General features: G+C 39.3%; 1 protein-coding gene across 2 annotated transcripts in view; it reads right to left on the bottom strand.

Annotated features, from left to right (window-relative positions):
- Positions 1–15,622, bottom strand: part of LOC118776446 (potassium voltage-gated channel subfamily H member 1) — an 86,668-nt gene that overhangs the window by 21,295 nt on the left and 49,751 nt on the right. For both annotated transcript variants that reach the window (XM_036526807.1, XM_036526815.1), the window contains one exon: positions 13,585–13,781. In XM_036526807.1, coding sequence (XP_036382700.1) covers positions 13,585–13,781 — 197 coding nt within the window. The remainder of the gene's footprint in view (positions 1–13,584; positions 13,782–15,622) is intronic.

Here is a 15,622-nt window from a genome sequence, read left to right as displayed (position 1 = left end):
CTACAAGCTACAATTCAAATGCTGACAGTAATAAAGGCAGAAGCTACAGGATGCTGCAGGAGAAGTGAGTTATATTACTGTTTAGCCCTGTTGGTCAGCATATAGATTATCTTTATTCACATTAGCAGAGAGTGTAAATATAATACAAATCTAAAATAAAACATACAAATATATCAACATTTTATATAAAAATAAATAATACAAGGAACCTATTCTTATATTTTCCAAAATATTATAGATATATTGCACTGCACATATCACAAAATATAAAAATCATTGACAGTGTATAGGCCTAAGTGTGTATTGTTGAAAAGATTTTAAAAGTACTTGTACAGTGAAATTGTTTCTACAAACATTTTGAGATGTCTTCCTATTTTTGACTACATACTTTAACCAAATACTGCTTTTTCACTGGAGGACTGGCAAAGTAGCCATGGAGACCAGACGGTGTCTGGTGTGGCATGGGCGTGACAGGAAATGCTGACGGTGCATTGGGGACTGTGACAGGATTTGCCTGGCCTGGGCAGACCCCTGTCAGCCTATCAGTGCTGTGATTCAGACCTTCGTTTATTCCAGCTCCAGGCAAAATGTGACGTGTCGACTTTGTATAGCAGCAGCTAATCCCAGATGACAGCGCTGCCACAACATCTCATCTCTGACCGGAGACGAGAAGCTGTACAGGGGTCTGCACTCAGTGTCTGCTGTTTACGCCAAGTTACACGCCCTCTGCATGTGACGCTGACATGGCTTCGAGAGAGCGGTGTCTGGTGCCGTGTCGATTGCTCTCTCATGGAGTAGCCCTGTCTTTTAACTGCATTTTTTTTTTCCCACAGGCTTTAACTGATTAATTAGATCAATTAGTGGGTCCAATCAATATCTAGTCTAAGTCAAGGTGCATCAGCTTAAAACTATTGGGCATGGCAAAATGCCTTGACACAGGACATTGACAGATTCATTCCCACAAATCATACACATATCACTGGAATTGACGCAAAATATCGAATATCGAAGACTTTCTGATTGTCCTGCATTCTGTTCTTGCTACATACATTATGTAAGCATTGGATCACATTATATAATTATCCAGATTCTGCATTTTATTGGTGTGTGGTCTGCACCAGCCTCTTTCTAGCCTCTGTACACAAGGGGCAATATGAAACATTGTTTTTTAAGCTCTTTTCTGACTACAACAGATACCACACAGGTTCTCAGCAGACTCTTTAGACACCGCAGTGAATACATGTAGGCTGGCTTTATTTACAGTGAGTGATCAAGACCAGTTCTGAAGGGCTATCAATTACAAACAGTCTGAGTCAGAACTGTGAAAAGCCCTCTTATGGAATGATATTCAGTATAGCTCCATTAGGATATTTATTTGTCTACTCTGGAATGTATCCAAAAACTGTGCATATCTATTTATTAAGTGAATGAAGGAGCACCCTGACTGTATGACTACAGACCTTGTCTGTATTGTACAATGCTTTTAAGTGGTGTGCTAGGAATATGTTTGGCATCCTTTCGAATTGTTGAGTGAGCCTGTAGCCAAGTCCTACAGTAAATACGTTCAACCTCATTAACAATATTTTTGGACAAAGAAATTTATGCCAATGGCAATTCATACCCCTATCCCTGAATATAAACACTTTGGGATTGGTTTTAATGACTATTATTAATTACTTTGTCCCAATGCAGTTAATAAGGTCTCATTGTATCATGTGCATTATGGTGACAGCAATCAGGATTGTATATAACACACAGCTTCACTACTACAATGTGACAATGAGGTTCCTGTCGTGACTTGATCAGCAATGAGATATTGATGTTTCTAGTGCTGACCCACCATAGTCCACAAAGCCCGTCTACACTAATGATTGAGTGATGTGGCTGGATGGCTCACAGATGAGGATGCGGGGACCATCAGGGACCCAACAGCTGTTCGGACTATAGTAGGTCGCAGCATTTATCAATGTGTTCAAACCGTAAGTAGCTTTCATAATTGGAACAATGAGGATGAACATGCTAGAAAGCTAAGTCCTCTGTTATCGCCTTGTTCAAGAAGCCCACGGATGGGAAACTGTGGGCTCTTCAGATGACCTGAAAAGCACTTCTACTGCTGGCCATTTATGACTATTTGCATGTGAATTAGTTATTTACAATTCTAACCTCAGGCAAAGTGGTGTGGCAATGTTTTAACGGAGTGCCTACTGCAGGAACGCCTTAACGTGTGTGTGTGTGTGTGTGTGTGTGTATGAAGTAACATATTTAATGAGTTAATTCCCACAACACTAAATGAGAATTCTAGTAAATCCTGATGGATGGCAACATAGAAGAGTAATCTTGTAAATTCAGTGAAGAACATTTCCCTGGAGGCAAACCACAGCTGTTCACTTCTCATTCAATTTGCAAGTTAACAAACTCTAAAAACTCCATAAACCTCAGCATTCTGAAATGAAGGGTGATTGACAATGCTGGTTCCTAACTCAAGCAGACATTCTGGACACTTGCTCTCTGCCCCCTGTCTTTAATCAATGAAGTCTTCAATTTGACTTTAATACTGGTGTTTCCCTCTATATGATTACAACATGTATCTTCTTTCTTGACTTCCAGCTCAGAGTCATAACACAATGCTCTGCTCTGCTTCTTCTTGAAGCTGGACCGTGTCATTAAATGCCTTCAGGTTTCACCTGTACACTGCTCCATTACAGCTCCTTATTGAAGGTGTGCCGTTAATGCAGAAGTTAGAACATGAAACCTCACACAACACTCCTCAAATTCGGATGGTGTGGTATAATTGTTAATAGACGGCTCCTAATCCACATGTTGCCAGTTTCATTCTCAGGTGGGCCACTGCTGTTGTACCATTGGGAAAGGTACTTAACCTGAATCACCTCAGTAAATACCCACCTGTCTAAATGGATAACATGTTAAAACTGCAAGCTGTGAAAGTATACAGAAAGAGCATCAGCTAAACTAATATAATGATTGACATCCAGCTAAAAAACTACAAAGAGTTTCTTACAAATCTAGAGTGGATACAACTGATGATGATGATGTGCTGATGATGCACATCATCAGCTATGTAATAGCACAGTCATCCTCTTTCGTGGTAAGTTAATGCACTGAGCCTGTTCTATCATGCAAATAGATCCAATGCACACACACACACACACATGCATACGCACGCACAGACACACACACACACACACACACACACACACACACACATACCCCAGATGTGGGAAGCTCGCTGTCGAGCAGGCAGAATAGGCCTGTTGTTGCAAATGAAGTCAAGTCAGCAATTCAGACCAGGCTGGCAGCTTTGTAGAATGATGGGGTGATGGTGTGCCTGTTGCTAGGCAAAGCACAGCTGTCTCTGTGATTTAACCGAAATGTTGAAATTACATTTAACAGAAATGTAATTGTCTTTTTCCTTTACAGTTATTTCTGTTGTTTTCAGTATCTTCTTTCTTATTCCTTTATTTTCTGTCACATTTTTTAGTCTGCACCAGGACCTTTTGTATGCTCAAATTAAAATGCAACAGCATTTTCCTCCCTGTCTCTCCTTCCTCATCATCTTATACTTGTTCACTCTCTATGTCTCTCTATGCTCTCTGCCTCCAATTCTCTCAATTATCTCAATTTTTCGCTTTCTCTCTTTCTCCCTCTCTCTCATCTAACCCCAGCCTTTAAATCCTGCTGCAGACAGGTGCTTCAGATTAATTCCTACTAATTGCCATAATGTTGTGATGGCACTATCACAGGGCTTCAGCATCACAGCAATGCAATGTCAACAGTACAAAATGTGTTGGCCAAGAATCATCATCTACACTGCTTTGTCCAATCTCAAAATATCCTCTCCACAGATGTCTGTATTGTGTACACTATATCATTCTACAACTAGCATACTTGTGTCATTGTACCCTGTAATGCCTTTTTCAGTAATAACAAAGGTGAACTGGTCTTTCCAATGTGTGTTCACTAATGTCACCATTCTACTTATGCTCTGTGGTTTTAAGTCCTGAAATGTGACACATCAGTAAAGACACATAATAGGGACCTAAAAATGAACGTATGCAAACATCACTTCTAAAAACTTAAGCAAACTCCCCTGTCATGGTGAGTGTCTAGGTGGCCTTAATAGATATATGGAACTCTGACTGTTTTGTGGGATCCACAGCAACTGCTACAGCGACTGTTTTACTGTCAATCTCTCGTCATTTCAGTTTTCTCCCGGGATCCTCCTGCATCTTAAAGGACTGCTGTGGATTAGTCTGGCTCAGTGTGTGCACATCCTCTCTTCTCTTCTCTGCTCTCTATTTATCTCTGCCCTCCTTGGGATGCAAATTTAAGGGCAAAAAAAATCAATGCAGGGAAAAAAAGATGTTCTGCAAACCTCGACAGAGTTCTGTGTTCTGTTCTGGGAACAGAGATACAGGCTTCCTGAAAGTCATTTTAAGGGCTTCAGTCTGCATGGAGAAGTAAGCTTTCTGTGCACTGAGTTTTCATTCAGCACAAGAGACAAAGGCCTCAGACTCTGAGACTTCTGCTTTGTGGTCTGTCTTCAACAAATTTAAGACAAATTTGACCATTTTTAATAACTTACACTGCAGGCCAGATTAATTACATGAATTCTAGCACTCATGTCCTTAATTACGCAGCAATATATGACTTGCTTAAATTCTACATTAAAAGTTAATAGAAAGCTGCAGTGATTAGATCCAGGCTCAGGCTGTATGCACCTTGATAGAGAAAGAAAGCAAGCCATATACTGGAGTGCACAGTGCAGTAAGCTTTTGAAGACAGCTGGGTCAGAAAAGACAGAAGATTACTGGCAGTCCACAGAATTTTAGATGGATGTTTTCCCATGTTCACATTTTTCTTTTCTTTTCTACTCCAGTTTAGCTCAGGATTCCACTTGACCACAACCTTTTTGACAACTTGCACAACTCTCAGTACCTGACTAATTTCCTCCTTTTCAATGGCATGCTTTTGTCCGATGGCGACTTCTCTGACTACAATGTTTAACAGATCAACAAAAGCTTTGTTTTGTCACAATATGCTCGCATAATTCAGTGATAAAGCCACCAGGCATACATTTTACATTACCTAATTTATTATGTCATCCATGTTGAGAATAGGCATCACACTGGCTGCAGGGTAGAGGAGCATGTAGAGGAGAAATATGAATTCCAGTTTAGTAGAGCCAAGAGTGGTGATGGTCAATAAATAAGGGGACACTGGGAACTCAAAGTCCGAGCACAGAACTGCAAAGAAACTGTCTCATCAACAGTTCTTGGATATTTTTCAGCTACTGTGATTAATAAGAAAATAATAAAATATTACATATTAGTAATGTGTATATTAGTTGTGATGATATGTCATTATCAAAAATAACTTACACAGCTTACAGTTTAAATGGTTTGATGCAAGTACTACTACACCACTGTCACTACGCTAAATCCTGGGCAATATCAATGAAGCTGAAACACTATTGCCACTAAAATACCAATTCAGTAGATATGAATTTCCATACAATTGAAGTATGAAGGTTGCATTTAATTTAGTTATAGCAGAACTTTATTTGGCTTGGAATCCAATGAAGTGGTCACACCCGGCCATGGGTTGAGGTTGTTGACCCCCCGTTTGGACATCAAAAAGAGTTTAAGACAATTTCTTTTGATTTCTTGATTTTTAGTGTATAACACTAAATCATTCATAATTCTCACTGTCAGTAATGACCTCATCAATAATAATTCTTGATCATGTGACATACCGAGTGTACCATTCCATCCATGGCTGGATATTTTGTACTGTTGACAGCTCTTTATACGCTGTATGGTTGACGGACAAGATCAATACTGCCACCTCAGTGACTGCTTACATCCCTGTTATGCACAAACAAGCTCACGAAAGGAACACCCTTCACCCTGCCAGAATCTTGACTTCACGAGACCCCCTTTACTGTACTTTCATGTTCGCATAAGGAACAGGTTTCCATCCCATGAGGCCACAGGGCTCATATCATAGGGAGGCACAGAGCTCACAGCTATTTGTCACCTGCTCTTTGCAATCACATCTGTGCTAACTCCAATTAGTACTTCACAGTCGGCTACCAGCAGTGCACCCAAAGCTGTGCGTCTGGGCAGAGAGCAGGGAAACAGTTCCCATACAACACCAATATGGTGTCGATAGATTCTTCCCTCAAGCACTGACCTCTGGTCAGTTTCAGCTGTTAGGTGTAGAAAGTACCCAAAGTTCAGACCTTGCATTCTCAGTGTGGGAGCACTGGCCTTAATTGGAAAGAAAAGAGGTTGTCCTACACAGTAACAGCAGCAACCCTTTGACATATTCCCTGTGTTCCTGGCAAGCATGTTTTAATTAGGGGATGGTGATATGATTTTCATATCATTTTTAGTTAACATTTAGAATTTAACAATGTAATGTTAAGGAAGGCTAGGCCATCAGTGGTGCCATTAAAATGTGTTCTACATGGGGAGACGAGAAAGAGGATGTTCATAATGAAGGTGCCGATTGAGTAAGCTTCTAACCCACAGTTTCCTCACAGAGATTCTTAGAACTGTCAAGAGACAAAATGGAAGTGACAAGTGAAACCCTAGGAGGTAAGTTAAAGGCAAAGTTCAGGGCAGCCAAAACCAGCTGCATCGTATCTCAGCCTCTCACTTGATAATATGGTACAAAACACCAACCCCTCATTACTAGTGTGGGTATACATTTGTCATTTCCATGTAGAAATAATGTCATTGTCAAGTTTTGAAGAAAATGACTGCTCTGGAGAAAGCAACATTAAAGAAAACCCATGAATGACAATATACAGTATGAGTATGAATAACATAGTAGAAATCCTCCAATTACTTTTGAGTCCAGACTGAGCCCTTGTCAATCCACAATTTCCATGGAAATTGAAGAGGTTACCCTATTTCTCATCAAGGCCATCTGTACACTCTTTCACTTCCTTGTTATAAATCCCAAACAGCTTACGTAGGAATCGATTTCTCCAACACCTGAGCCCTTCTCTAAGAGTGGCCCTGCCTGAAAGTGACAGACTCCTTGAACCACATGCTGAAATAGACACAGCCTGCAGTAACACAATCTGAGAGCTTCATCAGGTTCATCAGTTTCAGCTGTTGAGTAAAACAACTCAAAGTCAATGCATGTACTATGCAGATATTCCCTGTATGAAGAAAGTAAACTGGAGCATAACAATTATATTTTGTTGACCAGCAGTCTTTTCTCTTTCCTCTACACTCAAGTCTTAGGAACCAGCATTATAAATTACCTGTGTGAAACTAACATAAGCACTGTCCTCGTGTCAACAATTTTGTGTTTTGAGATGATTTACAGTGACAAGCCAGTAGCAAGGTGCTAGACCAGATGTGTTCACTTTACAGGTGAACTGCCACCGAATTAATTAGCTCCAATTCACTCAGGGACAATATTAAATCTCCCACTCTCTGTATTATTGCCAATTCATCACATTTATGAAACTGACAAATGCCTCCAAGTCCAGACTGTCACCCAATAACCACAGTAGCTCGGTCTGAAGGAAAGTCGCCTCAACACGTTTTGCTACAATGCTGCCTGCAGCACTGCTACAGGAAGCAAACTATGCTTCCTCTCTCAAATGACACACACAGACCGGTTTGTAAACATTGTGCAATTTTGAAAACTGCTTTCAGTGAAAATGACAAAGCTGCTAATTTTTCATGCATTAAAAAAGGACATGAAGAAATATTCTCACTACGCAACATATCTGTTTTTCGGCCTTCTTCCCCATTTATGCAACCTTTCTTGGAGGAAGACGCTACTCTGTTCATCCATCATCCAAGCAATTCATAGGCAGTTGATTCACTGATTGGCCTGAGAGGAGGTTAGATGTGGAAACCCTGGCTGACCTACACACCCCTATCCTGGCATGAATGTATGAAGCAAATTTGTTCCACTGCTGAAGACTTCAAGTCATTATTCTAAATTCTTTGGCTAGGATTAAACCCGTACTATATAGCTCAGCTTGTATTCAAAGTAAACACCTTAACCATTGAGCTCTCCATTATTCTACTTCTAGGAACAAGTAGCAGTAAATGCAGATAGCATCCATTTTCTGCTTAACAATATCAGGGAGAAGTAACTGAAGTGGAAAAACTGCATGTGCACAACCTGCAAAAATCAAAGCATGCTAACATGTTATAAGGTAATTTTTATTTAGACTGCTTCATTGTTGTGCTGCATGAAAATCACGGAACTGTGCTCGCAGTTCAATATATTTCTACGTATTTAAGTAGCTAAAATATCTATGTTTTAGAAATTTGTAAATTCTGTGTAGTCCTGGTACAAACCTAATACCTGCATCCCTTTTCATAACATGCACACAAATGGAAACATCCAAATGCATTAATGATTTTAGCCTTGGACTTTGGATCGCATAACAACTGACAAAGGCTTGTAAACTTGAAACCCTACACATAAAATGCTTGACTGATGCATTTTACACGTTAACATAGATGATGTACATCCTAAAAAAAAGAATAATCTAAAAGCAGTCCTGAGAGATTGGTATACACCATTTATAAAATGCATTTTAGCAATGAGATTAAGATCAAGTCTAAACCTAAGAAAAAAAAGATATCCTGGGGATAGAGTAAATATTCCCCAAATGCTATTTAAACAGAGGAAACACAGCTGGACCTGTCCCAAGTGCTCAGACGAAGTAATTTCAATCATACAGCTGAGCTTCTTTCTCATTAAAGGGGCTCTCATTATCCCCGCCATGCTCTGTGCTTGACTGAAGGAGCGTGAGAGAAGCAGTACTGGGTAAATGTGTAAGTCACAAGAAGATGGAAGCCCAGCAGATGCAGACTATAGCAGATTAAAGCACTACCCAAACCAAATCTCTAATAAGGCTGCTCTCTGCAGAGGGTCATGCACTAGATGACTGTAAATAGGCTTATGCTGCCTACTAGATGGCAAAGCATTAATAACACTGAGAGTCTTGTAATGGCTATTGGTTTGCAGTTTGATTTTGATCTGGAGGATCTGGCACAGGTTGTCTTCCCCAACAGTGTTTCCCTACCCTGGCCTTAGCGGCACAACTGCTGTCTGTTAATTAGGTTTGATTGACCTGTTCATTTTATACTGATCTGAATTTGATGCCACTTAACAAGTATTGGCTGTCAGTGCTTTGTTATGGATATGAGTTGTTAGAAGTGTGTTTGCTCTAACAGATGGGTACATGTAATGTATTTGTGTAAAGTATTTCTATTCTTTCCAATAATATGAGTGATAAAAGTATACTTACAACCAACAGAGGTCAAACCAGAAACAAGTGAAACTGATTCTCATTTCTACTGCACCATAGCCTGTGGGCTGACTCCCTTAACCTGTCAAGAGCAGCCTCATGTGGACAGCCAAATATTAAGAATGGATAGCCAAAAAGGAAATAACCTTACACTAGATATAGCACCAGGGCAGTTACATAGCCTCAAAGTGTAGTCGTACCCTTGACAAGTGTTACTTTTTCATTACCTAGACAACACAGTGAAATACTGAAATAATGAAAGCAACAGAATAAGTAACTCACACTCAGATGTGCTTATTACATTGAAGGACAAGCACCAAAGAGGCAGCACATAGTACAATCCAAACGACAACAATTTGCTCTTGTCAAATTCACTTCAAAAAGCAAGGACATAGACACCTTCAAAGGGATACTGCACCTTATATAGTAGCCTATAAGAGGGATCATATCCTGAAGATTCACCATCTCTAGCGTAAAAATTATTTCCATTACACAGCACACAACCTCTGTTATATATACAGTATTATGCCCATTACACAGTTCACATTGCAAATGTCAGTTGAGTCAAAACTGGGGGCAAGCCTCCATCATTAACTGGATAAATTAAGCAACAAACACTTTCAAGAAAATCATAGCCTAACACCTAAACTGAAACACGGTCTACTACTAGTTGTGTTGAACTTATGCAAATGCTTCCACTTCAGTTCAAAGGTGCGTGGTATAAAAAGATGAAGGAAAGGTCACACTCACTGAAGTTCTTGACTAACTGAGGTGGACCGGCAAAAAGTGTATTAGATTATAGGAAACATCCTTCAGCTAGGTTATTGGCATACTCTGTTTATAATGGGGAGCATGCAGGAATATAAACTTATTTAACATCCTGTCCTCTCACACCAAAAAATGATAAGGTAAAGCAAACCACGTGGTGCTAGCGATTTTCGCAAACAGCATGACGCAAACCATGTTACTCAACAATATTGTTGCAGCAGGGATCCAGACAAAGCCAGTATGTGCAGAGAGAAACCCCATCATTTATATTCTGTTGACTATTAATATCTCCTTAACCAGTCAGGAATGATCAGATGTCAGATAAATACTATTATTCTTAGTGCTGTAGTAGCAATATTCTTTGCTTAGCAGACAGTATCAGAATCCATATACTATATTAAACATTTATTATTCACCCCACCTTACATGAGGGTCAACAGCAGTGCCCCACCAAAAATTTAAACTTGTAGCCCTTCCATTTTCTCCCACCCACTGTACCACAGTACTATCCCAGAATTAGAATATTCAGATTGAGCTCGCCATACAAAAAAGGTGTTTTTAGTTGAACTGCAGAGTGTGGCGGTATATAGATAAGTGCTTTCATGAAGGACCCCATCTGGAAGACAAGAATAAATGGCTCTTCAGCCTCCCTCAAGGAACAAGAAGCAACGCATGTTCTGTGCTTGAAAACACAGGCCTGCTGTGGCCAGCTCTCTCAGACCATTACACAAGCTCACTTCCTGTTTGTGTGGAAATCACAGGTTAAATGAAGCCACAGGTTTCATTTAAGCTCCGAATTGGAGAAGCAGGCTATAATGTCTGCAATGATGTATGTGCAACTTGAGTTGAGCAACTGTCTGTGTAAAAAGTCACATTGTACAGTAGTCTTCACTGAGGCATCACTCAGCATGTAGAGGTGTGCCTGGGCTCATTTTTTTTTAAACTGGCAGTTTACGAGGTGAGATAAATTGGATCCTAAGACCTGGTCATGAAAAGTCTCCTGTTAAATTATTTAAACATTTGGATTCTCCAGGGCTTCCCTATACACATTTATTTTAAGACTTCTTCAAGATTCTCTTTTTAGGTTTTCTCAAGGTTCCATGAGAAATGAGTCACAAACAAGTGATATATCATTTCTATACAGGCAAAAACCAATTTAGGGGACTACTATTAAAACAGTGATCACGTACACCAATTCAACATCTTCGCTTCTATAACACCGTAGTCATTGTTCATTGTCCTTCAATGTCTGATAGCCTTGAAGGGAAAAACATACAGAAGTGATTCCCTATCAGGTAGTCAGGCCATTTTTATTTCACATACCTACATTAGATTCTGTGTGTGACTTTCAAGATATGATTCAAAAACAGCAGATCTAGATTAAATGAGGTGGATGAGTGTCCAGGATTACCAGCATATTTGTCAGACAAATCTAAACAAAAGGCTCTCATGAGTGCCACCCCGGAGGAAAAATTAAGCAGTGCGAATCTCTCTGTATTAACTTGAAAACACCAGCAGGTGTTTCTGGAACGGTCTCACAAACACTCACACAGCGGCAAAAGACCCCATACTTTGGACATAAAACGTCATGCAGCTTATTTCCACGGAGTTGCTGTCATATGTAAATCTTCAGGTAGCATTAGACTATGTTCTGTATCTTACATTTATTCATTTGGCATTTTTTTATCCAAAGCGACTTACATAGGTTACAGTTCTTTACAATGTTATCCATTTATACAGCTGGATATTTACTGAGGCAATTGTGGGTTAAGTACCTTGCCCAAGGGTACAGCAGCAGTGTCCCAGCGGGGATTGAACCGGCAACCTTTCGGTTACGAGTCCTGCTCCTTAACCACCATGCTACACTGCCGCCCCATCTTACCACTTATCTTACCAAATCACTTTAATTCCAACGCTAATGGCATATGCTGAAGGAAAGTTCAATTTTCTTCCAGGAATAGTAGTGCTCTCCTTGAGCCTTAATGAGTAATTACATTTAGCCATTACATTAGCTGAAATTCACTCATACCATATGAACACAAAGGAATCTTTCAAATCTTTCAAAAAAAGACTTCCCGAGGAACTACAGTGAAAGCCAATCATATACAAACACATTCCTTTTATCACAGTGGCAGGTTGGAGTATAGGCATACTATCTTCATGCCCTAAAAAAGTTACTTCAGTAAATGTATAGCAGTCTAAATGGATAATGTAAATAATAATGAAAAAATGTAGTCATCACAGATTACAGCATCCGTTAAGCAAATAAATAATATCAAAATGAAACAAGCTACCAAGAACAAACCTTTGTGAAAACCGAGACTCAAGGAGGTAATATGCATGGCATCAAATGCCATATTGTAAACACATATAATGATATATAGCCTGAATTATACCCACACTGCTTTACTCTCGATGGCTGCTGGGCTGCCACAGATCGAAGAGTGAAAAGGCACACTGGCTGGCAGGATGGATCAATACAGCACTGAGTGTATGTTCATGTGGCAAAACAATTGTGCTTTATGTGGGCAGTCAGCCACAATACAAGACTATTATGGTGCTTCAGTTAAACCAGTCTGTAGAAATAGCATAAAGCTTGGTGCTTTAGGTGCCATGGCTACAATTGCACAGCTCAGCCTTGAAGAACCACTGGAATTCATGGAATGCAACAGACACAGAGAAAGAAAGAAAGAAAGAAAGAGTAGAAACAGCTATAGTTAAAACCATTTACAGGAAGCTGGCAGTCAATGGATCCAGTGGCTTCAATCATTAAGTATATAGGGAACTATGTCTAAGTACCTCAATGCCTCTCAGCAAACCTCAGTGAAGAGCCAAACAATGTATACAAATGGATACATCAGTGCAAATTATCCTGTGAAAAATGCTGAAGGGAAAAACTGGTTCATCTGAATAGGTGTAACCCTACACAAGACACTGATGAAACAGTCAGCTCAATGACAGTTGCATCAGTTGTGTCGACTTTTATACTTATTAGTGACAAAGGACAAAAACGGTATAATATCTATGCATTTCCCATCTCATATGACAAGCGAATCCTAAAGGAGCAGACTTTGCAACTCTTAGGCCCTTCACTGTAAAACATGCAGTTTTTTTCTATCACTAGTTATGTCCTCTGCCCCATACAAAGTTTCTCATAACACTTCCCATAATGCATCATGCCCCCGTACGAGGCTCCATGTCAGCCAGCCAGCTGAAGGCTTAGAGGAAGAGAGTCGCTCAAGGCTACCCTCAGAGGGGGCTCTGAATATATATCCTATTGGTATTAACAACAGATTTTAATAAATTTATTCTTAACATGTATGTCCTGGCTCCAAGAAGGTAGGGAGCTGCGTACAAACCATCATTGCTTAACGTCACAGGCAGAGGAAATTACTCTGTACCTAAAGGTGCACAGTGGGCCTGACGCAAATACCTGGCAGAGCTGGTGATGAAAAGCCAAAAGTGTGCTCTCATCCCATGGGAAGGAGAGAGGACTTACTCACCCTCTTCCTTAGATTGTATGTCAGCAGCAGGTTGCGGGAGAAGTGATTCGAAAAGGCTGTGTAGAACTCCAGAACTTTCTGCAGAGCGTCACGCTTGATAATGTGGAGGTCACAGTAGGTCAGCGCCCGCACATTGGCACATGCCTGGGCCAGGGTTGCTTCCTTCCAGAAGACATCCCCGAAGACGTCCCCCTTTCCTGTGATGACAAAAAACAAATGAACTTTGTTGTATTGTGCAGCCACTGTGCCGTATGAGCAGCAATAAAACCTTCACATCATAGCCAACGAGGACTCACATAATTCAGTTTAAGCATTGCCACTTTGTGTGCATACATTTTTTACAAGAATTTAATAATGAAGTGAAGCCAGGAGGTGCTGAATAGTTTACTTGTTCCAACAAAATGACCACCATTGACTAATCAAACACACAGTACATTATATATTAATTAAAAACCCAAGTTTCAACCCAAGTCACAACACAAGTCTCAATTTTTCTAATGACAAAACATGGTCCCTTTTTTGGTTGCGACTTCTGAAAAGGATTCCTCTACTCTCCCCAGTCAGTGCAGTGAACATTTACTTAGTATTTCAGCATCTTTACCATCTCTGTGGCCCATAGGTTTGAGCCTGACCTCTGAGCAACTTTCCCATAACCATGATATATTTACATATGTTTTTCACGTCTTTCACATTGCAAGGCAGAATTTGATCATAAACTATTTGATCTTGGATGGCTTTTTTAGAGATTTCTTTTAAAACTGTCCACTTACAGAAAATGTCACTTTGCCACTTTCTGACTTTTTCACAGTAAATAATGCCCCATATGTGTTTACTTTTGTGCATACAATAGGTAATCATGAATTTTTTAAAAGCTTTATTTTGTGAACACTATATGTAAGCTGCATACAAGCTAATTAATTTCAAGATACTTTTTGCATGTGAGATCCGGTGTGATTTTTTTGTTATAAATTGAAATAAATAGGGATTTCTGACTATAATACCTCAATACAAGACCTAGAGGATCAGGAAAGTAAATGCTATTCAGTGTCATCTCCAGTCATTTCAGTTATATAAACTGTCATTCATTGTGATTTCAAATCTAATCATTTCAAAGTGACTCTTTGGACATTCCTAAGTAGGCCTAAGTATTTTCATCATCCAATTTCTAATAAGAACAGACAATTTTATGCATAGAATACACAACTCTTAAAATAGTATCTTAATGATATCATAAGACATTGTTGAAGTGATGTAAATATTATCTGACAGAACTAAATTTACATTCATAAGATCTTCATAAGGAAATTGTGTTTAATGACAGTTGATATTGTATTATTTATTATTGCACATATTTTCCATGGCATGCTATCTCACTCTATGCCAGTTGTCACAAAGGTATTATGTATGTTATGAAAGATTGAAAGTACACTTAATGTAAAATGTGATTAATTGCAATATTTTAAGAATAACCTCTCCACCAGTGTACACAAATCACCTCACTTAGAAACAGAATTGATACAATGAAAACATGTAAAAACAATGCCTACCATATATGAAAAAACCTTGATTTTCAAAATCTGCTGGCAGCCTTTGAATTACATTTCTTATTTGCATTTGTCACGTAATTTCCGTGAAATTAATAAAGGCATATATGCTGGTAGTGTCATTATGCAAATTCTGACCAACAACAGCAATAGGGCACTGCAATTAATGAAGTACAAACTCTCAATACTTGTACATCTGTCCAATTAAATAAACAACATGGCTCTCCTGAAAGGGACATGAGAGTACCTTAAATTTACCAAGCTTTACTCAGCCAAGATCATATCTGACAAAACAGACTTATCTGTGATTCTAGTATCTTTATAAAATGGTGGCAAACTGTTTTGTTTGGTTACTTTCCATCATTTTAGAGCTATCAAGGATTATATCTGAATTTCATTCAGTTCTAATCTTCATTTTCTTAAAAGCATACAGGTAAATGATTGAAATGATTGAAAAGGTTGAAAACCTCTGCCTTAGAGTATATGGCAGAGGC

The sequence above is a fragment of the Megalops cyprinoides genome, chromosome 1 (assembly GCF_013368585.1).
Source record: "Megalops cyprinoides isolate fMegCyp1 chromosome 1, fMegCyp1.pri, whole genome shotgun sequence".
Taxonomy (NCBI): Eukaryota; Metazoa; Chordata; class Actinopteri; order Elopiformes; family Megalopidae; genus Megalops; species Megalops cyprinoides.
The sequence above is the reverse complement of the archived record's forward strand: the minus strand, read 5'-3'. Positions and strand labels throughout refer to the sequence as shown.